At 38.7% G+C, this 23,362-nt stretch overlaps 1 protein-coding gene across 3 annotated transcripts in view; it reads right to left on the bottom strand.

Moving 5' to 3' along the window:
• Window positions 1-23,362, bottom strand: part of adamts13 (ADAM metallopeptidase with thrombospondin type 1 motif, 13) — a 29,606-nt gene that overhangs the window by 585 nt on the left and 5,659 nt on the right. Inside the window, exons 5-30 of one of the 3 annotated variants that reach the window (XM_067395282.1) lie at window positions 23,226-23,359; window positions 23,000-23,083; window positions 22,789-22,913; window positions 22,476-22,622; window positions 22,223-22,357; window positions 20,752-20,902; window positions 17,966-18,070; window positions 17,553-17,704; window positions 15,602-15,665; window positions 14,558-14,684; window positions 14,331-14,479; window positions 14,080-14,200; window positions 13,903-13,983; window positions 13,541-13,722; window positions 13,299-13,449; window positions 9,860-9,989; window positions 8,538-8,717; window positions 8,146-8,341; window positions 5,134-5,239; window positions 4,910-5,039; window positions 4,641-4,829; window positions 3,421-3,625; window positions 2,914-3,274; window positions 2,274-2,420; window positions 2,007-2,183; window positions 17-198 (exon numbers count right to left, since the gene is read on the bottom strand). In XM_067395282.1, coding sequence (XP_067251383.1) covers window positions 17-198; window positions 2,007-2,183; window positions 2,274-2,420; window positions 2,914-3,274; window positions 3,421-3,625; window positions 4,641-4,829; window positions 4,910-5,039; window positions 5,134-5,239; window positions 8,146-8,341; window positions 8,538-8,717; window positions 9,860-9,989; window positions 13,299-13,449; window positions 13,541-13,722; window positions 13,903-13,983; window positions 14,080-14,200; window positions 14,331-14,479; window positions 14,558-14,684; window positions 15,602-15,665; window positions 17,553-17,704; window positions 17,966-18,070; window positions 20,752-20,902; window positions 22,223-22,357; window positions 22,476-22,622; window positions 22,789-22,913; window positions 23,000-23,083; window positions 23,226-23,359 — 3,911 coding nt within the window. Of the gene's footprint in view, window positions 1-16; window positions 199-2,006; window positions 2,184-2,273; window positions 2,421-2,905; window positions 3,275-3,420; window positions 3,626-4,640; window positions 4,830-4,909; window positions 5,040-5,133; window positions 5,240-8,145; window positions 8,342-8,537; window positions 8,718-9,859; window positions 9,990-13,298; window positions 13,450-13,540; window positions 13,723-13,902; window positions 13,984-14,079; window positions 14,201-14,330; window positions 14,480-14,557; window positions 14,685-15,601; window positions 15,666-17,552; window positions 17,705-17,965; window positions 18,071-20,751; window positions 20,903-22,222; window positions 22,358-22,475; window positions 22,623-22,788; window positions 22,914-22,999; window positions 23,084-23,221; window positions 23,360-23,362 lie in introns of those variants that run through there. The other 2 variants (XM_067395284.1, XM_067395283.1) reach the window with 2 other exon arrangements.

The following is a 23,362-nucleotide window of genomic DNA, read 5'->3' as shown; positions in this document are numbered from 1 at the left end:
ATACACAGTGACTTACCAGTATGTATGTTGAGTTTGTGTCAGTATTGTTGAGCACAGAAAGTGCTCTGATCTGAATCCTCCGAGATGGAGGAGCATCAATGAACACACGACAGCTCTGAGTGTTAGAGGGGGAGGTGGCTGGACTCTTGATCGGATTCTCAATGAGCCCGGAAGGAGAGAACAGCTGAACGTCACATACTTTGGAGGAAGATATATATGCTGTGTCACAATCTTTCAGATTATTTCATTTTGGCTAAATCTACAATGATTTTTTATAGTTCAGCCAGTAATGTAAATTCTGTCATCATTTACTCACCATATGTCTTGTCGATCACACTCTAGGGTCCAATTCTCATTATTAACTAACTATTAACTAGGACTTTTGCCTCAGTAAACTCCTAATTACTGCTTGTTTATAGTTGGTAAGGTAGTTGTTAAGTTTAGGTGTTGGGTAGGATTAAAGGATTTAGAATATGGTCATGCAGAAAAAGGCATTAATATATGCTTAATAAGTACTTAACAGCCAATATCCTAGTAATATGCATGCTAATAAGCAACTAGTTAATAGTGAGAATTGGACCCTAAACTAAAGTGTTACCATCTTGTCAAACCCATAAGACTTTATGCTGTAGAACAACTTTTGTTGTAGGTAAAAGAGCAGCTTGGACATTCTAGATACACTCAAAAGTATCAGCTTGGTGCACCACAGATCTCCTCAGCCACTGGATCTGTCTCGGGGTGGACGAGACTGATCTCCAATGTGATGGATCCACCTCTGAGGTCAGTGCGAGCGGTGAGTAGGTCAAGTCCGGTGGTGCCAAGACCAGCGATTCGTAGTCTGGTGGTCCCAGAGGTCCACGATGCTTCCATTAATGGCCACTGCTATTCTGTGTATGTGGGCCACAAACATTTCTCCAGAGGCGGCGACATCCACTACAGCTCCTCCCAAGGTAGTGGCTTCCACTTTAGAATGCTCTGTGTTCCCTGTCACAGCTACGGAGGCCATCCATGAACTTCATATGCTTCATATCATGGCCACGGAGGCCATTGTGGTAAATTTTCCCCTGCTCATCCCTGCTCACTCTGTCATGATTATGAAGGCCATTCAGGTCTCTGCTCCACCATGGCCTCCTGACTTCCAAAGGGTCTTCTGCTCTGGTGCCATGTTCAGCCTTGGCTTGGTGGTCATCTCCTCCACCAGCTCTGCCCTGGTGGTTCCGATCTCCACAGGCTCCACCATGGCTGGCTGATCCCACATGGTCTCGTGCACTGCTCCACAGTCCCGGCCTGCTATTGCAAGTGGAAGTGGGCCTGGACCATGGAGCAGTAGCAGGCCATGGGGGATCAGCCAGCCATGGTGGAAGTGGTTGAGCAGGGGAAAATTTACCACAATGGCCTCCGTGGCCATGATATGAAGCACATGAAGTCCATGGATGTTCTAGGTTTTGTTTATGTTCATGTTTTCAAGTCTTTTAATTTCAAGTTTCATAGTGTTTTCATAGAAGTTCTCATAGTTTCCTGTCATGTCATGTGATTCCTTTGTGCCTCATGTCATCTTGTCATGGGCAAACATTTTGTTCTGATTGGTTCACTGTTTGATTGCTTTCAGGTGTGTCTTATGTCATCCCTCATGTTTCCACTGTACCTTGTCTAGCTTTGTAACCCACTGTTGGTGAGTTTTGTCAAGTTCTGTTCATGCTCTTAGTCAAGTTCTGTTCATGTCAAGTTTTTGTCCCCGGTTTTTATCACGTTTATCATTTTTTCGTTCACATCTCAACTCCTCTTCAGTGGACCCCATTACAGTTGAATAGAAAGTTCACAAGAACAGCATTTATTTGCAGCTCCTTACAAGTGCCAGGTAGGCACTTTGGTATGACATGAGGGTGAGTAAGCGATGACAGAATTTTTTACCATCCCGTTTCAATAAATACATCTGATGAATATATATATTTACCCAAATATGCAATTTATGTATCAAGTTTTATGCTGGGTTTGTAATAACTCACCTCCATGGTGGCTTTTTTTGTTTTTTACACTCTGATAAAATAGTACTACTCCATTGCCAGGGGTTAGCCGGCTCTGACGCACCAAAAGAACATTTGATCGTGATTTCAGCGTTTTACCAGTCGTCCTCTCACAGAGACGCATCAGGATGAGTCTGTCATACAGGGCGATATTCTCCTCTGAAAATATACACAAAAATACACACAATTCACCATACTACTACTGCATCAGATCCCCATGTCTGTACGCGATTTAAGCTCAGTACTTACTCTGCCGGCAGTTAAGAGTGCTGGATACAATTTTGATTTGAATAACCTCATCAAGAGGTCGGCCAATAGCAAATATACACCTTGTCTGAGTGACATTGCGTAGGTCAATAGTTCCTGAGTCTTGAAGGAGGAGTTGCCCACAGAAACCTGAAACCAGAATAGATGATTTATTCCTCACAGCTTTTTTCCATCTTTCTCTCTGTCTATTCATATAACAATCTACAAAATTAAAGAGCCAAACAGGAAATATATAAATATAAATAATCCTAATATATATTCATAAATCCTGAATATAAAATTATTATTTTGTATATATAAATGTAAATCAGTTATATGTACTTATTTGTCTGAATATATACAGTTTTAGGTCTGAGTATATATAAATGTAATTACAATTAACCCTAAACCAAACCCTAACCTTAACTGTATAGTAATTACATGTAGAAAATCAATATTACTCAGTACTTATTTGTACTATTACACTGTGAAAAAATGAAATTTAACCAATACAAATACTCCAGACTTAAGAAATTTCAAGAAAACATATAACAAAGAATTGTAGAATATGCCCCTTTAGACACTGAAATTGTTATCAAGGCTGGCAGTTTTATATGGAGCTAGCAGACACTTGCCACCTAACTGGTCTGTGGTGGTTCTGTTGGCATGCTTGTGGTGCTTTTCGTCAATTCCTCTGTAGGTGCAATGGCTGAAAAACTCTTCTTCATCTTCATGACTCTGACAGTTGGACCTAGTGTGGTTCTCGTAAGCACTTTTGGGGTTCTCCATGTCTCCTCTCCTCTTTGGTGCTCTGATTGGATGTGAGTGCCATTGGGCTCTGGTGTGGAGGTATGGCCCGAGGAACAGTCAGGGCTATAGCAGGCCTGGATGGTGATGGGTTTTGGCAAGTGGAGGCAAAGAAAGGGACTAACAGGAAGAGGACTCGATGGGCCCATACAAGACACGGTCCGAGACTGGATCCCATAACCACATGAGACCGAGCACTACATTACAGAGCAGAAAAAAATGAGGGATGGAGAGGGATTATTCTATAATATCCAAACTCTGTTTCCATAAAATGGGAATTTGGGATAACAGCTGTACATTGTTAGCATATGTAGTTTGGATGACGGATGTGTTGGCACATTACCTCACTCCACTCGCGCACATCCCAGTGGAAAGAACAGACTTGAGTGAAGCATGGTGCAGTGACGGGAGGCTTGTTTCCTGACTCACACCACTCTTCCTCCACGATCCTCTCTACACCCCCCTCATACTGGACACACTGCACACTCCTCACAGCTACGCCCATCCCACAAGACACTGAACAGTCGCCCTGCTGTCCCACCTGCCACCTACAGAATAATTTCATGAATTAAGACACCATAATATACAATAATAAAGAAAATCAGTTGGTTTTGCTTCAAGACAATAGGCATTGAGCATTAAGTGGTGACCCAACTAGGGTTATTATTGTTAACTACAACTAAAACCATAAAAAAAACTTTTTCATTACTTGAAATAAAATACACATTAACTGAAATAAAATATAAAAGACTTCAACTAAAATTAAATGAACAATGTTGCTTTGTTAACTAGCTGAAATAAAATAAGTTGGCTAAAATAAGTAAAACTAAATAAACAAGTCATGTAAATTCATTGCTTATAAAGAGTTTGAACATTTTAAACATCTATTATTATTTTATTTAATTATTTTAATATCTAGTTTTTGCGGCACAACAATATTCAAAAACATGACAGTCTGAATAGAAAAATGTAAAATTTTCTAAATGCATAAACAGAATAAGTGTAATTTACCAGCCTATTAAATGGAAAAAACATCAGTTTTAACATATTACCATGTGACAGATGAAATTCTGTAAAAATACTATACAGTATTATTTGACACAAACTTTGACATCAACAACATAGAAAGTATTTTCTTCTCCCATTTAGAAGTTTATAAACCTGTTTACTATGATATCTTACTAATGTATCCATGATTATGGTTGCATAGATTTAATGGTTACATAGATAAACTTTATTATTTGCATTTAGCACTGATTGTGACAACAAACAACAAACCTGTTGTTTGTGAACCAATCAGGACAGACGGCAGGCCATTTTCACCATTTATCGACTTATTAAAACATGTTAAAGATTCTTACAGGAACGGTAAGTAATTGGATTAACATTATGTTATAATCTTAGGACTAATGTTTAAAAATTGTGGGTCAACAGTTTGCTGTCCTCAACATGAGGCGAGATTAGCTATAGTAACTGCCACCATTCTTCATGAGTCTAAAGCAGATCTGCTTAAGAGACTGTCTGTCTCTTCAAATGTTCAGTAGAAATGAGGTGGTGGTTTACCTGGCTGGACAGATTTCAGTATTACACTCCACTACCTCTGAAGGTCTGGGCACAGACTGACAAGCAGATTCTCCCACCAACAAATCCCTGTTTCCAACTCCTCCCTCCACCCTTTGGGAACAGTACAGAACTCTCTTCGCTAAACCACCTCCACAAGAAACACTGCAGGGTCCCTGTATGTAGTGCCACCTGATAAAGAAAGACACTGTGCTCATCATGTGTCAATGTAGAGAAGTAGAGATTAAAAGATGAGTTTAAATAATGCTTACGCAGCAGGACATATTGATGGGCTACAGGGCTGGGTGTACAACTCTGGTTTAGTGGTACGATCACAAAGGAACTCTGGAACTTCTAGACGTGATTGGTGATCCACACAGGAGAACCAAACCTGCTGAGATCCTGCATAAATAAGTAAGCATGCACAATTATGCACACACATTCAGAAATTAGTTTTGTCCTAATTACAGCATGTGTATTCATTTGTGTTGTTTACCGTTGCCACAGGTCTTGGAGCACTGGCCAATCACAGGACTCCAAACATAAACTGGAACCATTCTTGAACGGGGCATTACACGGGAATCTGTACGGGTCAGGTCAGTCTTGAAAAGACATTTTAGAACAGATCACATATCACTGTTCAATATACACAATTCAAAACTCAGTTTTTAAATGTTTATTCAAATTAGTATTTTATGCTCCCTATGATTGCATTTACTTAATCAAAAATACAGTAAAAACAGTCATATTGTGAAATATTATTACAATTTAAAATAACAGTTTTCTATTTTAATATATTTTAAAATTTAATTTATTTCAGTGATGTCACAGCTGAATTATCAGCATCATTACTCCAGTCTTCACTGTTACATGATCCTTCAGAAATGAAGAAAACATGCTAACTTGGTGCTCAAGAAACATTAGAATAGAACATAGATAACATAACAAATGTTTAAACCGAGAAATCTGACACTTTTATCCACTAAATGAGCTCATTTCAAATTTGATGCCTGCTACAGGTCTCATAAAAGTTGGCACAGGGGCAACAAATGGCTGAAAAAGCAAGAAATTTTGAAAAGATTCAGCTGAGAGAACATCTAGCAACTAATTAAGTTAATTGATATCAGGTCTGTAACATGATTAGCAATAAAAGGGATGTCTTAGAGAGGCAGAGTCTCTTAGAAGTAAAGATGGGCAGAGGCTGTCAATCTGTGAAAGATTGTGGAATACTTTAAAAACAATGTTCCTCAACGTCAAATTGCAAATCTCGTCATCTATAGTGCGTAACATCATCAAAATATTCAGAGAAACTGGAGAAATCTCTTTTCATAAGGGACGAGGCCGAAGACCTTTATTGGATGCCTGTGGTCTTCGGGCCCTCAGACGACACTGCATCACTCATCAGCATGATTGTGTCAATGACATTACTAAATGGGCCCAGGAATACTTCCAGAAACCACTGTCGGTAAACACAATCCGCCGTGCCATCTGCAGATGCCAACTAAAGCTCTGTCATGCAAAAAGGAATATGTGAACATGGTCCAGAAGTGCCGTTTTGTCCTGTGGGCCAAGGCTCATATAAAATTGACTGTTTCAAAGTGGAAAAATGTTCCATGGTCAGACGAGTCCAAATTTGACATTCTTGTTGAAAATCACGGATGCCATGTCCTCCGGGCTAAAGAGGAGGGAGACCTTTCAGCATGTTATCAACATTCAGTTCAAAAGCCAGCATCTCTGATGGTAGGGGGGTGCATAAGTGCATACAGTATGGGCAGCTTGCATGTTTTGGAAGGCACTATGAATGCTGAAATGTATATAAAGGTTTTAGAGCAACAGATGCTCCCCTCCATTTCAGGAAAGGCCTTGTGTGTTTCAGGAGGACAATGCAAAACCACATACTGCAGCTATTACAACAGCATGGCTTAGTCGTAGAGGAGTCCAGGTGCTGAATTGGCCTGCCTGCAGTCCAGATCTTTCAGCTATAGAGAACATATGGCGCATCATTAAACGAAAAATATGTCAAAGACGACCACAAACTCTTCAGCAGCTGGAAACCTATATCAGAAGAGTGTGGGACCAAATTCCAACACCAAAACTCCAGAAACTCATAACCTCGATGCCCAGATGTCTTCAAATTGTTTTGAAAAGAAGAGGAGATGCTACACCATGGTAAACATGCCCCCATGGCAACTAAATGAGCTCATTATGTGCATACAATGTGCATAAAATTGTAAAATTTCTCAGTTTAAACATTTATGTTATCTGTGTTCTATTGTGAACAGCATACTGGCTCATGTGATTGAAAGTCTTTTAGTTTTTATTTTATTAAAATTTAAAAAATGTCCCAACATTTCTGGAATTTGTATTTTGAGCAGCATTTCTCTCACCAGATAGTGGAGAGCAGGATGCAGAAAACCCAAAATGTAGCAGAGTGATTAGAGAACACATGGAGCATGGAGAGTAAACTGCTGCGGCTCCATTCCACTCAAAACTCTGTGTTGTTTAGTGACATGCAAAGTTTGATTCTTTGGCTTCTTTGGCTTCTGTTTGATGCTTTGGCTTTCTTTTGCTTTGATCAAACTAATTGACCATTTGTTTTAAACATAAGGTGATTGATATTGACTTGTTAAATTGCTTAGGATATTTATATTATTACCTTTTTAAATAACTACAATATCACACTTGCAATCATGCTGATTTTCAGTACAGCAATACTTGCTTGTGCAGTACTGCTTAAAGGTGCCCTAGAATGCCTTTTCACAAGATGTAATTATAAGTCTAAGGTGTCCCCTGAATGTGTCTGTGAAGTTTCAGCTCAAAATACCCCATAGATTTTTTAAATTAATTTTTTAACTGCCTATTTTGGGGCATAATTAGAAATACGCCGATTCTGCGCATCTCCCCTTTAAATGCTTGTGCTTCCCGCCCCCAAGCTCACAACTCTATAATATATGGCATAAACAAAGTTCGCACAGCTAATATAACCCTCAAAATGGATCTTTACAAAGTGTTCTTCATGTAGTATATCGGATCATGTAAGTATAGTATTTATTTGGATGTTTACATTTGATTCTGAATGAGTTTGATAGTAGCCTATGTGTGGCTAACGGGCTAAAGCTAACATTACACACTGTTGTGTTTATGAATTATACAGACTACAAGTGTTTAAAAATGAAAATAATGACATGGATCAGGTCTCCATGAATACAGTAAGAAACAATGGTAACTTTAACCACATTTAACAGTACATTAGCAACATGCTAATGAAACATTTAGAAAGACAATTTACAAATATATCTAAAAATATCATGATATCGTGGATCATGTCAGTTATTATTGCTCCATCTGACATTTTTCACTATTGTCCTTGCTTGCTTACCTGCATAAAGTCTGTGTACAGAACTCTAATTATTTAACTATGCTGAGGAAAATTCAATTTTCAATTCTAGGGCACCTTTAATTATAAAGTCAATACAATATACGCTAAATTTATTTTGTAACACAATACCTCTCTTTGGCTCTCCCAGCCGACAGGACAAACGTCCACCACACAGGGAACATGTTCTGGGGGTTTGGGTTCAGAACACAAATTTTGGTCAACCTCAGAGTCAGATCCATGATGGGAGCGGACACATGACACAGTTCTCTGGGCCTCCCCGGGTCCACACACAGCTGAGCACTCACCAGGCTCGGACACCTGCCATCTACAACACTCACACACACACACACACACATATACAGTATATGAATATATACACACAACTGCCAGAATGACTCAATTTTCTTGCATCAGGTTGGAGGATTTCTCTGTGCATTAAAAAAATTCTAGGGTACTGGTCTTCACCTTAACACTATCTAACTTGCTAATTCATTTCAGTCTCATACACTTTGGCACATTACCTGGCAGGACAGATTTGGGAGTTGCAGGTTTCAGTTGTTGGTGGTTTAGAGTCAAGCGTACAGTCAGAGTCAGACAGCTTTACTTTCACCGTACCCTGCATCTGAAAGCACGTCACAGAGCGCACTCGCTCTCCCACACCACAGGGGGCGCTGCAGGGTCCAAACTCACCTAAGTCCCAGCTACAACAGATACACAAATTAAACTCCTGTATTCAAAGTCCCTGCTCAAAATTATACTTTCATCCCTTGCATTCATCCTTCAAGTCCACACTTTAGGGTTATAAAATTGCTGATTGCTGTGTGCATTAACACACAATCCTAAGTAACCTTTTGAAACATAAATGTGGGACTTCACAGACATGGCCAAACAAAAGCTGCATCCCAATTCAGAGGCTGCATCCTTCAAAGGCCACATTCGAAGGCTGATTGCATAACAACAGCGCGACGAAGGCTGTCCATATTGAGTTTCAACTTAACTGAATATCTAATGATACAAATGTAAAAATAAAAAATCTTTAAAGCGGTTCAAATGTTGACTTATCTTACTAAGATGTAGGGCTGCACGATATATCGCATCAGATTGTCACGCGCATTTCGTCAGTAAAGCCGGTTCCCTGATTACCGCTAAATCGCCATCACCTGCTTTCAAATTGAATGGCATTTAATAGACAGAGCCGTAGATCACTTACAAGCCACGCAATATCGCGTTCATATCGCAGATGAATCACCTTCGATAATGAACGCGATATTGCATGGCTTTTCAGTGAACTACGGCTCTGTCTATTAAATGGCGCTCCATTTGAAAGCAGGTGATGGCGATTTAACGGTAATCAGGGAACCGGCTTTACTGACGGAATGCGCGTGACAATCGCATGCGATATATCGTGCAGCCCTAATAAGACTTTATATAGTTTATACTTTTTATTATGTACAGAAATGGACCATGGTGAACATATTTAGACAGGTTGTGAACCCTGTTTTGTTTTCAGACAATTGAATATAACTTTCAATAAAGTCCAGTACAAATGTTACTGCCGCTCGTCACACGAACAATCCTCTATAGGCTAGACCGTCCCATTTAACAATGCTCAGTCTGGTCTTCGAAGGACGCAGCCTCCGAAGGATGCAGCCTCTGAACTGGGACACAGCTGAAGTCTACATCAAGTGGGTCATGTTAGATGGGGCCCGAGTGGTTTCCTTTTTGGTTTTCTTCAAGATAAATGACATCAATTTTTTAAAACTTTTATGAAATTCCCTGGTATGTTTGAATGGCCGCTTGTTCCTCTGAGGCAAAATCATGAACCTGAATCACTGTAAGGCACCTGGGTGGGCAGTTTGGCAGAAAACAGGGCTGTAGCATATCTTGTGTTTGAGGGGATGAACTACAGAGCTCATCTTCCAGGTGCTCGAGTGTGACCACATCTACACAGTGCTGACTGATTTTCTGGATGCCTACAACAGAGAAATCAATGAGTTAAAACAGAAATTAAATTTATAAATGGTTTATACATATAAAAGCTTTATTACAGCATCATTTGGTTCATTATATAAATGTAAATATATTTACGGTAATATATTATTATATAAATATATATATGTAAATATCTAAATTATCCATATTTATTGTCAAAAATTTTTCCTTTTATGCATTTTATGTAACATTAAACGTTCCGTTGCGTTGAGATGAATGAAGTTAACAAAACTGATTACATGTAACGTGTTCATGTGCCCAGAATTTAACTGCTTATATGTTCCCTGTCAGTCACTTCGACGTAGTGTTGATGAACTGGCATTAAGGGTAGTGGAAGTAGTGGAAATTGCATATGCCACTCCCCCAGACATATGGGTATAAAAGGAGTTGGTATGCATCCAAGTGGATGTCAACAAGGACAGACACTCATTCCACTGACCTCAGCTTGCTAGTCTCTCCACACCATGCACAGATAAGTGTAGCGAGAGCTCCTGTGGGCGCTTAAATTAAAAAGCAATTAAAAGAGCAAAGCACTGGCAGAGAGCGTCTTTTTAAAGATGCCTTTCCATCTGTGTGTTTCTGGGTGCGGTCGAAATCTCACATCTTTGGGCGGTCATGAACTCTGCTTAGAGTATTTGGGTTATACCCACGCTGAGACAGAATTTGTGGATGGTTCATGTCCTCTCTGTGAGAACATGACCATGGCAATGTTGCAGTCACAACTCTCTTTTCTGGTCAGAGAGAGAGTCACTTCAGTTGCTCCCATTACGTTCTGCTATGCACAAGGGTGACATGAGGACAACAATGGGAGCGTTTTCTGCTGGGTCAAACCCCACGGGCCTCCCATTCCTCGTCACGCTTGTTTTGTCCAGTCGAGTTCCTGGATGAGTTAGGTGGCTGATCTTAATTTCTCATTCAGGGCACCGGATGAGGATGAACTGTCGATTCGTCAGGGCTTATGCCTGAGGACTTGACTGGACTTCCACCTTGAGTGTCTGTCAGTCTGAGTTTCTGCCTGCTGAGTTTGACTTGAAATTGGCAGCCATGCTTGCCCCAGATGCCATGAACATCGGGCTAGAGTGGAGTCCTCCATCCTATCCTGAGGATTCATAGATAGATCATTGGTATTTGGGCTCGGCCATGATCTCTGCCTTGAGTGTTTGGGTCATACCCACGTTGAGACAGCATTTGTGGATGGTTTATGTCCTCTCTGTGAGAATATAACCATGGCAATGTTGTGGTCACGACTCTCTTTTCTGGTCAGAGAGAGAGTCACTTCAGTTGCTCCCCGTCCCATTCTGCTATGCATAAGGGTGAGATTAGGGGAACAATGGGAGCATTTTCCACTGGGTCAATCTGCACGGGCCTCAAATTCCTCGTCACGCTTGTTATATCCGGTCGAGTTTCTGGATGAGTTAGGTGGATGACCATAATTTCCCATTCGGGGCACCGGATGAGGATGAACTGTCGATTCGTCAGGGCTTATGCCTTCTGACGCTGAGGACTTGGCTAGACTCCCTCCTTTGAGTATGGTGAGTTTGACATGGAATCGGCAGCCGTACTTGCCCCGGCCATCGTAAACATCAGGCTAGAGTAAATTCCTCCACGCTGCCCTAAGCATTCATGGCTGGATGATCACAACGGCCCGTTGCAGAGGGTGTTTGCCTGTGGCAGCTACACCAACTCCACCACAGCCCGGCCGCAGAATTAAGCCTCCCGCAGGAAAGCGACACCGCCTGTCCAACAAGTGCTTTTATATTTATACAGGTGAAATATTTATACAGTATTCAGCTGGTTCAACGAAACACAACCTGATCATCAGGTTCTTCAGAGGTGCCAGGAGGTTAAACCCTCCAAGGCTGTGCCTTATTCCCTCTTGAGACCTCTGTGTAGGCTTGCTGGGCCTACAGAGAACTCCTTTTGAGCTTCTGTAGTCAGTTGAGTTGAGTGCCCTCTCTTTGAAGATGGCCACTCTCACTTCCATCAAGAGGCCAGGGAACCTGCAGGCGTTCTCTGTCAGAGAAATGTGTCTAGAGTTTGGGCCGACATACTCTCATGTGATCCTGAGACCCCGGTTGGGCTGCGTGCCCAAAGTTCCCACAACCCCATTTAGGGATCAAGTGGTGAACTTGCAAGTGCTGCCTCGTGACAAGGCAAACTCAGCCTTTTCATTGTGTGTTTACTTGGGCCACATAGTTATCTTTAGATGCTCTGAGCAGCTCTTTGTCTGATTTGGGGGACAACAGAAGGGGAAGGCTGTCTCCAAACAGAGGATGGCCCACTGGATTGTGGATCTAATTTCCTTGACATACCAGGGCCAGGGCATGCCATGCCTCCTAGGAGTGCGAACACACTCTATGAGGAGTGTTGCATCCTTCTGGGTTTTAGATAATGGTGCCTCTCTAACAGACATCTGCAGAGCAAGGGGCTGGGTGACACCCGGTACCTTTGCAAGATTTTACAATCTTTGGGTACTGAGTACGAACAGGTAAACTGCGGGTAACTGGCCGGGTGTACCTCTTGCACACAGTGCCTTTCCCTCCCTTAAGTAATAAAATTTTGGTCAATGAGAGTTCCATGGGTCGGCGAACCCTGGAAGTCCTTCTAGCCTTCAGCACCTTGCGACATCCGAATTCAGTGGAGGAATTCGCTGCCAGGCCCAATACTTGTGAAGTATGCCCTTTCAGGTCAACCGGTGTACTTGAGGGTAGGTGCTCCATATTCCCTGACAGCAATCCCATAAGATGTATTTGTCATGGAGAAAAGGTAAGTACGGTCCTTATCCCTCATGGTATGTGGGACAATGTTGCTTATGTGGGACAACACATATGTGTGGCGTTGGGAAGGTTACGGCGTTGCGAGTGCACTTGTTACACAGTAGCTTGCCAACATCTGCACTGCCAAAACCTTGTAACATGGTTCAGATGGTTGTGCAGTTTTCCTTAGGGACCCCTAGTGTCAGTACATCGACACAACGTCAAAGTGACTGACAGATGTCTTGTGTTGTAACCTTCGTTCCCTAGATATAAGAATTCCTTTATACCTGCTGCAATTATTTTTTTTAATGACTTATTTTAAATTGTGTATTATTTCATATGTGTTGTGTTGCTGTGTGTGTGTATGTGAATGTATACTGCTGTCTGCATAAGGAATTGCCTTCAAGGACAATAAAGTTAAGTAAGTGATAGAGGGAATGAGACATTGTGTCCCTCTTAATGTTTGTGTCCCTCTTGCCACAACTTGTTCCCTCCATCAGTAAACAGAGTTTACAACAGTAACCAAGATGTTACCTGTGCCGCAGGTTACTGAGCAGGCAGAAATGACATTGGACCATCTGCCCTGAACAGCTCTCTCCACTGAAACGGCTCCAAATGAGTAGTACTGGTATGAAATGTTTGGACTAGTGAGGTCTCCATACTCTTGCCCATATTTCCTAAACGCCTAAAAATGTGCAAATAGAGTAACAATGATTACATAAACAATGAATGTCATTCCAGAAACAGAAAAAGAGGATAATACAGATGCTGCACACCTGTATGTGGATCTTGTCTGTGACTGGTCCAGAAATAGTGAGCTCTTCAGTTTGAGGTTGCTGGTCAGGTGTGAGGTAGAGGTTATAGATTATGGGGCTTTTCTCTAAAGGTGAGGGGTATGTGATGCTTAGCCCTGGGTTTCCATCTCCAGACACCACATATTTATCATTTAATAACACCGCTGTGGGAAAGAGCATTTCTTTCATATAGTCTTTGAAATGTATTTATTATTTGGTTGGACATTATATCCAGTGTATATATATATATATATATATATATATATATATATATATATATATATTTGAGCCCTTCTAACAGGACTCACAATTGTATTCTGCTGTGTGAATGTAGCTATACTTACCAAGGTGTGTAAAAACTGGCTTTGTGTTAATCACATAAACCTGAGAGGCGTTCAAAGGAAGGGTGAGGAAAGTGACATACTCTTGAAAATATAAAAAACAAAAAGAGGTTATTATGCATAAAGGAAAGCAAATAACTAGACAAATGAGGGATATGTCTAAGAATGACCCCTACCTACCTCCAGCCTCTCCACCTGAATAGGTGTTTGAGATGAACTGGCAGGTGGAGCCATTGCCCCCACAGACCCCACACACATCTTCCAACTTCCCAGAATGCATTACTCCATCACAGCCAAACAGCTAACCCAGGTAATAAACCAGATGGAGAAATTAAACTTGTTAAATATTTATACAGTATCCAATTTAAAAGTCAAAGTGGACAAAACAATACTTCAGTTAACGTGTGTTTACGTTATGTGTGTGGCATTACCTGGCACTTTCCTCCCAGACAGGCAGAAATGGAACCACGTGGCACAGTATTACCAGCTTCACATCTTGTCCCATCAATGAACTGAGACCCACGACTCACCATGAAGTCCTGCTCACGTGAGCGACACATCAGTTTACACTGAGCATCACCTGGAAGGGAGAGAAAGACATTAGAACAGAGAAAACAACGAAAGACAAATTCAACTGGAAGACCTTTATTAGGTTCACCTGAGGTGTAGCTGATGGCAGGGATCCAGGTGTAGACTGATCTGGAGTCTGTAGACACTAACAGAGGCTGCTGGTCTGTGGCTGAGCACTGCTGAGACATGAACTTCAGCTGAGTCGACTCACAGGGCTGTAACAAACAGCGGCAAGCCAGGTTTGTCACCATGAATTTACTTGGTTTATTTTGTTTGGTAACGTAATTTAAAGTTACACCTTCAAGCTTTCTTGCACTAAAACTGTAGTAACTTATATTTTACAGTTTTACATTAAAATGTTTCACCCTTTCTTAGACCATTAAACAGGCTGTTTTTGCTACTGTACCTTTAACCCTTGCAAATGGCCTCTGTTATTAATGTGCAGTCGCACTACACTTTGCTCCATTGACTTCCGCTTCTTTATTCTAGGTCAGGGTTTACCAAACTGAGGTTTGTTAACACCCTCATTGTGTTTATAATCACACTCTTGCAAGATTGAAAGAGTTGTTGGAAGATTAGTGATGTGACATTGAAGTCATGTGATAGTGGTATAATTTGTTTATAGCCTAACTTTAGTTCTGCTGATTGTATTTAGATTTCAAAATAATCTGCATATTAATCAAATAATCATAAAAGTTTATTTGTGAGGATTATCTTGAACAAAATGTGCAAGAATTAATAACTTTTGTTGGTCACAACATGCCAAAAGCCAAATGGAAAAATTCTATTTGGTTTTTGTTGGGGGAGCCAGGGTGATGACTTCCAGATGGGAATACAAAACGATGTCATGCTTTTAGCGCTCAATTGCATTAACTAATGTTAACGACTTAAACATTAATGTAAAGTGTTACGAAATTATTGAAAATGAAGTAAAATAACAGAGGAAGCCTGTTTAACTATGCTCACACATCTACACAGAAAGAGTAAATTCTATTTAGCAACAAATAAAACAAAAAGAAAGAAAAAAGCAGGCCAGCATACAGATAACACTGCAGCCTCGTGGCAATGCATAGATGCAACCCTTAATTTGACTAACATGACCTACAGAGGCCCAAAGTAAACATGCTATTACCTGCCGATTACAAAGTTCAGCTTCTATGTCCTGTCCTTTACAGACAGAACCACCAAAGGCTGCCCTGAAACACAGAAACATCACTCTAAATACATTTCAGTGTGGGATCAATAAAAATAAATCTGCATTGTTTATCCTTTGGATCTTTAATTCATAAAATTAGCGAAAATCGAACCTTTCATTGAAGGAAAAGAATTGAAAGACTGGGGGAAATCACATTATGAAATAAATGTTTTTCTTCAAAACATGTAGGCCACAATTATTGGCACCCTTTTATTCAATACTTTTCGCAACCTCCTTTTGCCAAGATAACAGCTCTGAGTCTTCACCTAAAATGCCTGATGAGTTTGAAGAACACCTGGCAAGAGATCAGAGACCATTCCTTCATGCAGAATCTCAACAGATCCTTCAGATTCCAGCTCCATGTTGGTGCTTCTTCTCTTCAGTTCACCTCACTCATTTTCTTTAGGGTTCAGGTCAGGGGACTGGGATGGCCATGTCAGAAGCTTAATTTTGTGCTCAGTGACACATTTTTGTGTTGGTTTTGATGTTTGTTTTAGATCATTGTCCTGATGGAAGTTCCAACCACGGCCTATTATTGGATTTCTAGCAGAAGTGGTCAGGTTTTTATTTTTTATCTGTTGGTATTTGATAGAATCCATGATACCATGTATCTGAACAAGATGTCCAGGACCTCCAGCAGAACAATAGGCCCACAACATTAAAGATCCAGCAGTATATTTAACCGTGGGCATAGGGCACTTTTTATGTGTGCACCAAACCCATCTGGTGAGTTTGCTGCAAAAAAGCTCTTTTTGTTAGTTTTATCTGACCATAGAAGCCGGTCCCGTTTAAAGTTCCAGTCTTGTCTGACAATATCCTGGACATTGTTTCTGGATGAGCGAGGAGAATTTTTCTTGAAACCCTCCGAAAGAACTTGTGGGGATGTAGGTGCTGTTTGATCATTTTTTTAGGCTTTCTGAGACTCAAGACTCAACTAATCTCCGCAATTCTCCAGCTGTGATCTTGGAGAGTCTTTGGCCACTCAAACATTCCTCCTCATCGCGCATTAGGTCGATTTAGACACACATCTTCTTCCAGGCAGATTTGTAACATCTTTAGTTGATTGGAACTTCTTAATTATTGCCCTGATGGTGGAAATGAGGATTTTCAATGCTTTAGCTATTTTCTTACAGCCACTTTCTATTTTGTGAAGCTCAACAATCTTTTGCTGCACATCAGAACTATATTCTTTGGTTTCACTCATTGTGATGAATGATTAAGGGAATTTGGCCTTTGTGTTTCAAACAGGAAGTCATGGCTGGACAATTTCATGTCATGATCACTTTGGGGTGCTAAAAAAATGTAAATATGGATGGAAATATATACTTCTGAGATATTTTACTCATAAAAATTTGAGGGGTGCCAATAATTGTGGCCAACGTGTTTTGGCGAAAAACATTTATTTCTTAATGTGATTTCACCCCCACTTTCAATTCTTTTCCTTCAATGAAAGGTTAGATTTTTGCAAATTTTATGAATTAAAGATCAACAATGGATAAATAATGCAGATTTATATTATATATATATATATATATATATATATATATATATATATATATATATATATATATATATATATTATATACAGCTATGGAAAAAATTAAGAGACCACTTAACATTGATTTCTGAACTTGGAGTGGTCTCTTAATTTTTTCCATAGCTGTATATATATTATATATATATATATATAATATATATAATATATATAATATACATAGTCATCTTTGATCATATTTACCAAGGGTGCCAATAATTCTAACCACAACTGTATAAAACCACTAGATTCTCAGCAAAAACTCAACTAACTCAGCAAATTTAGTTGGTGTTTGTATTGGTGTGGTAGTCTGAGAAGTTGTACTATACGCTTCTGTCTCTAACACTCTCACACCTAGGGTTGTTGCACTGTCTCTTGCGGTAAGTGATTCCTCCTCCGCATGTTCGTGAGCAGGTAGAGAATTCAGACCATGAAGACCATGAGCCGTGAACCATCATGGAGGAACCCAAAGTAGAGGGAGACACACACCGACCCTTAAAACACCACTAAAGCAACACAGAAAGAGAACAGTCACACAAATCTGTATTTTTCATGTTCTGTGTTGTATAAAATGTTTAAAAAAGTAAATATAGGTGTTCTAAGAATGTTATCTGTATGTAATATATTTAATAAAGTATGGAAACAATGGCCAATTTTTTAGTAATCTAAACCATATTCCATAAAATATGAAAAAATGCAAGGATATATGAAGATGTATATGCATATTCATTCAATGTAAATAAGTGCTGGTCATAGCAGTGTTTCACCTGACTGGGCCCACACTCCGTCCCATCCAGGAGTGGAACAAGGAGACGAGTACATGAGCTACGGTCACGAGGGTTGATATGGCAGGACAGAACACGGCAGCTTGCCTTGATGACACCAGACACAAAACATCACCACATTTAACCTCAGTGGAATGTCCAGGTGAGATATTTATTAACAAAGTAAAAAATTACAATCAAAATGTGATACTAAACCTCTTATAATTTTTTTTAAAAAATGTTTTGAAAGAAGTCTCGATAACACTTTACTTGAAGGGGTGTGCGTAAGACTGACATGACACCTTCATAATCTTGGCATGACACGTGTCATGAATATGAAGGAGGTTTTATGAATGTTTATGACAACTGTCATTAAGTGTCATTTGCTCAATTATGTCATTTTTAATGCAAAGATGACATTGTTTAAGATATCCGAGTTATGACAACTTGACATAAACCAATACATCATAACCTGTCAGTGTCTTTGTCATGACAACTTGACATCATTTAGCTTTATGGGTTAACATTACATTAAACTGTCATGTGGTTGGTTTTGACATTGGCTGTCATGAGGCCATTATAATAGTGTCATGAATATGTATCTTGAGCTCAACTACAGTGGTACAAATTGAACTTGTCATTAAAATGTCATTAAGTGACAATACTCTGACAAATAATTTTATAACAGCATCATGACTATTTTTCATTTCATGTTTTTTTTTGTTTGTTTGTTTTTTTAAGTTTCCTCCAACAGAAGGTCAGATAATAGACAATTTCAAATTTCGTAAAAAAGATGACACTGTTATAAAATAATGGTAAGACTTTATTTTAGGGTCTTTTAACTAGTTGCTTATTACTATTAGCATTAATATGGCTAAAATATTGGCTATGTATTAGTACTTATAAAGCACATATTAATGCTTTATTCTGCATGATCTTATTCCACATTCTTAATCCTACCCGATACCTAAACCTAACAATTAATTATAATAAGCAGTAAATTAAGAGTTTATTGAGGGAAAAGTCATAGTTTATCGTTTATATACGTGTTCCCTATACTGAAGTGTTACCAAAATAATGTAATGTAATGTTAACCCATAAAGCTAAGTAGTTTTTTTAAGTTTGATAATTACTCTGCTATGTCATGTTTATGACAGGTTATGATGTTTTGCTAATGTCAAGTTGTCATGACAAAGACACTGACAGGTTATGATGTGTTGGTTTGTGTCAAGTTGTCATAACAAAGACATCTTAAACAATGTCATCTTTGCATTAAAAATGACATAATTGAGCGAATGACATTTAATGACAGTTGTCATAAACATGCATAAAACCTCCTTCATATTCATGACACGTGTCATGTCAATATTATGAAGGTGTCATGTCAGTCTTATGCACACCCCTTCAAGTAAAGTGTTACTGAAGTCTCTTATGCTCATCAAATCTGCATTTAAGTGATCAAAAAACAGTAATATTGTGAAGTATTTTTACAATTTAAAATATCTGTTATCTATTTTATTATGTTTTGCAATGCCGTGTATTCCTGTAGTGGCAAAGCTGAATTTTCAGCATCATTACTCAGTCTTCATATGGTCCTTCAGAAATCATTCTAATATGCTGATTTGTTGCTCAAGAAACATTTCTTCTTATTATTATTAATGCTGAAGACAGTTGTACTGCTTAGTATTTTTGTTGAAACCATTATTCTTTTTGCAGGATTCTTTGGTGAATAGAAAGATAAAGCATTTATTTGAAAAAGAAATCATTTGTAATATTATATCTTTACACTCTAAAAAATGCTGGGTTAAAAACAACCCAAGTTGGGTTGAAAATGGACAAACCCAGCAATTGGGTTGTTTTAACCCAGCGGTAGGGTTAAATGTTTGCCCAACCTGCTGGGTAGTTTTATTTAACTCAACTATTGTTTACAAATTACTGTATTGCTTAATTAAAATTAACCCATTGTTGGAAATGAACATTTATTAATGTTCAATGAATAATTATTAAACAATAAACATTTATTAAATTGCTTATTAATACATTTATATTAATAAACTATTAAACTATTAATAAAATATTAAAGCTTATTAATAAACATTCACCTTTTGTCTATTATTGTTGCCTCTAATTGCATCTGGTTTTTAATTTCCCAACTATTTTGGGTTCATTTTAAGCTAGCCATATAGCAATTTTTAAATAATAGTTGGTTTAAATAAAACTACCCAGCAGGTTGGGCAAACATTTAACCCAACCGCTGGGTTAAAACAACCCAATTGGTTTGTCCATTTTCAACCCAACTTGGGTTGTTTTTAACCCAGCATTTTTTAGAGTGTACTGTTACTGTTGATCAATTTAATGCATCCTTGCTAAATAAAATTTATTTCCATCCCAAAAAAAAAAAATCTTACTGACCTCAAACTTTTGAAAAGTGTACATGCATTTAAATTGTGTAGTGCTCTGTGAAAATAGAAATACTGAGGACTCATGGTGCATTAGACAGATCTGTGTCCAGTCAAAAATGATAAAGACCTGCCCCCTAATACCATCTGCCTCTGATTAGCAAGTGGAAAATTATGTTCATGGGTGTGATGTAACCAAAGCCTACTGGGTATTTTAAAAGTAACTTGAGCTCTTATATTAAACCCAAACTTCCTGTATAGGAAACACATCAAAACAAAACAGAGAACAGCACTGATCAAGCAATTTCAGGTCTTTAAAGCACTAGCATGGCAGTCAGCTCTTTGATCATTTACAGTGATAAATGTCTTATGATGGTCATTCTTACTTACCATATCATCATTAGTGAAAGAACATGCAGTCGCTGAGTTTCCAAACGCTATACGGCACTGATCATCCACACCATAGAACAGACCAGGCCTCCAGTCCTGCACTGAACCACCCAGAACCGGCACATCCTTAACACACTCCGCTTTACCAGCACTATACAGCAGAGAATGAACACACACTCATGTTATAAAGAGCATCCTCGTGATGAACAATATTGCAGATGACTTAAAATAACACTTTAATGATACCAGGGTGTGGGAAAGTAGTTCACAATGCATACTCTATAAAATACATAGCGTTCAAAATTTTGAGATTGGATTTTTTTTTTATGTTTTATTAAATAAATCTTTTATGCTCACAAAACATGCATTTATTTGATCAATAATACAGTAAAAACACTGTAACTTTGAAAGATTATTACAATTTAAAATTTAAAATGTTAATCAACTGACATATATTGAAATGAAGTCTATTTCTGTGATGGCACAGCTGAATTTTCAGCAGCCATTTCTCCAGTCCTTCAGAAATCATTTAAACATGCTGATTTGGTTACCAAGAAACTTTTTTGTATTATTATCAAAGGTAAAAAAAAAAAAAAGTTTTCTTGCTTTGTTCATTTTGATTTTCAGGATGTTTTTGATGAATAGAAAGTTCAAAAGAACAGAATTCATGTGAAAGAGAATTTTTGATACATTGTAAATGTTGTACTGTCACTTTTGATCAATTCAATATGTCCTTGCTGAATAAAAGTATTATTAAAATGATTTATTTTCAAAAATATCTCACTGACCTGAATATTTGGTAGTTTTGAGACAATTTGATTAATATAAAATACAGTAATCAAACAAAAATAGACTTAATAAATAAACTAAAATAGATAAAAAACTGAACTCAAAAAATCAACCCAAACAAAATATCTGGACATTTTATTGAGTAATGTCCAGATTGGAGATTCTCACAAAGCCTGTCACAAATATGTCATTGTCACGGTTATGGACTTTTATATTCCCTGTTTCCCTTAGTTCCTGTTTCTCTGCTCCATTTAGTTTTGGTTTCCTTGCTTAATTATTATCTCCTCGTTTGTTTCCATGGTTACGTATAATTATCACCTGTCAGTCATTATGTTTGGTTGTCGGTTCTCGTATGCATTTACTGGTTATTTCTCCTATGTTTCCCTGTGTTCCTGAGTGTTATGAAGTTTAAATAAATATTGACATTGTAAAAATCATTGTAATTTTTACATTTAAATCAGTAAATAAAGATTTAGGAATTTGGTTTTTTTTTTTTCAACAACAAAAATTGGAAATTAATGTCAAATTTATTTATTTTTTTTATAAATGGTTAGGTTGATGATATAATTTGAGATATCAATTATATTAAATTAGATTGCATTAAATGCACAATAGTAGCATTTTTAATCTCAGACTTTTGGAGGTCGCTGTACGTGTTTGTGATAGAGTAAGTGAGTGAAACCTGAAGAAGTTGTGGAGCTGAGCCCTGCTGCACTGAGACCAGGTCAGATCGACACTGTTATAACCTCCGTCAGATGCCATCATAAAGCCACTAGAGCTGCATGTGTTGCCTATTCCATCATGATTTATGCCAAAACTGAAAAGACAATAAGGCAAGACTTAGTTTACAATCATTCAGACCGTTTCAACTTACATTTCAGCACAGCAGTATGACTCATCTAAGTTTTATTGGAAGTAAACTTTCTCAAGCTTACCTGTGGCCAATCTCATGAGCGATGGTGATGCCAAGATCAAAACCTGTGTCCTCTGTAATCACACAGTTCCACTGAGTGGAACAAACTCCGCCCAGCTGAGTTACACCTCTCACAAGCTTATTGCCACTGGGTAACACCAGATCAAACCTTAATGATGTCAAAGAGAGTTACTAAAATGCAAGTATCCAGAAACACTTGATATTCTTGAGATCTGTATTTTTGCACGGAAAGTTGCATAAATAAACAAAGAGTTTACTGTTTGCACAGTACTAGAATGATGAACCAGAGTGCTCTCTTTGGTTTTTGGCCACACCTGGTAATGTACAACAGCAGATCTGCATGTAAAGGGTCAGTGTCAGCATCAGGGTTGACCTTCTGACCCCACTCGCACACACTTTTTAGAGAAGATGTGATGTTTTCAGAGATCTGGATGTCTGGCTGTGGATTAAAACAAACCGTATTTTCCTTTGTGGATTAATACATTGGCTGTTGTGTACAGCATTAGGTCAGACAGACATTGTTACCTTTGGCTCTGTGAGAATGACCATACGGACAAGGTGAACTCTTATATTGGCACCAAGACTAGCATCTCTCAGAAGCTCAGAGGCCTGCAAGTGTAGAAAAGATATTTAAACAACAGAAAGTATATTTAATATGCACAAATCCTATTCCGCATATTGTATATGTCAAATTTATTGTACATATATTCACATACAATGTCTTGAAAACGTAGATTAAACACACACATACGATGTTGAGGTTGGTTAGGATGTATCTCTCAGTGTCTTGCCTATGAACATCATAAACATCTGGACCCACCACCACTGCTAGTTCCAGATGTGTGACCTCTGATCCCAGAGGTGTCCTCCGTAACCTGAACTGACCTA

The sequence above is a fragment of the Chanodichthys erythropterus genome, chromosome 9 (assembly GCF_024489055.1).
Source record: "Chanodichthys erythropterus isolate Z2021 chromosome 9, ASM2448905v1, whole genome shotgun sequence".
Lineage (NCBI taxonomy): Eukaryota > Metazoa > Chordata > Actinopteri > Cypriniformes > Xenocyprididae > Chanodichthys > Chanodichthys erythropterus.
This window is presented reverse-complemented; position numbering and strand designations above follow the sequence as displayed.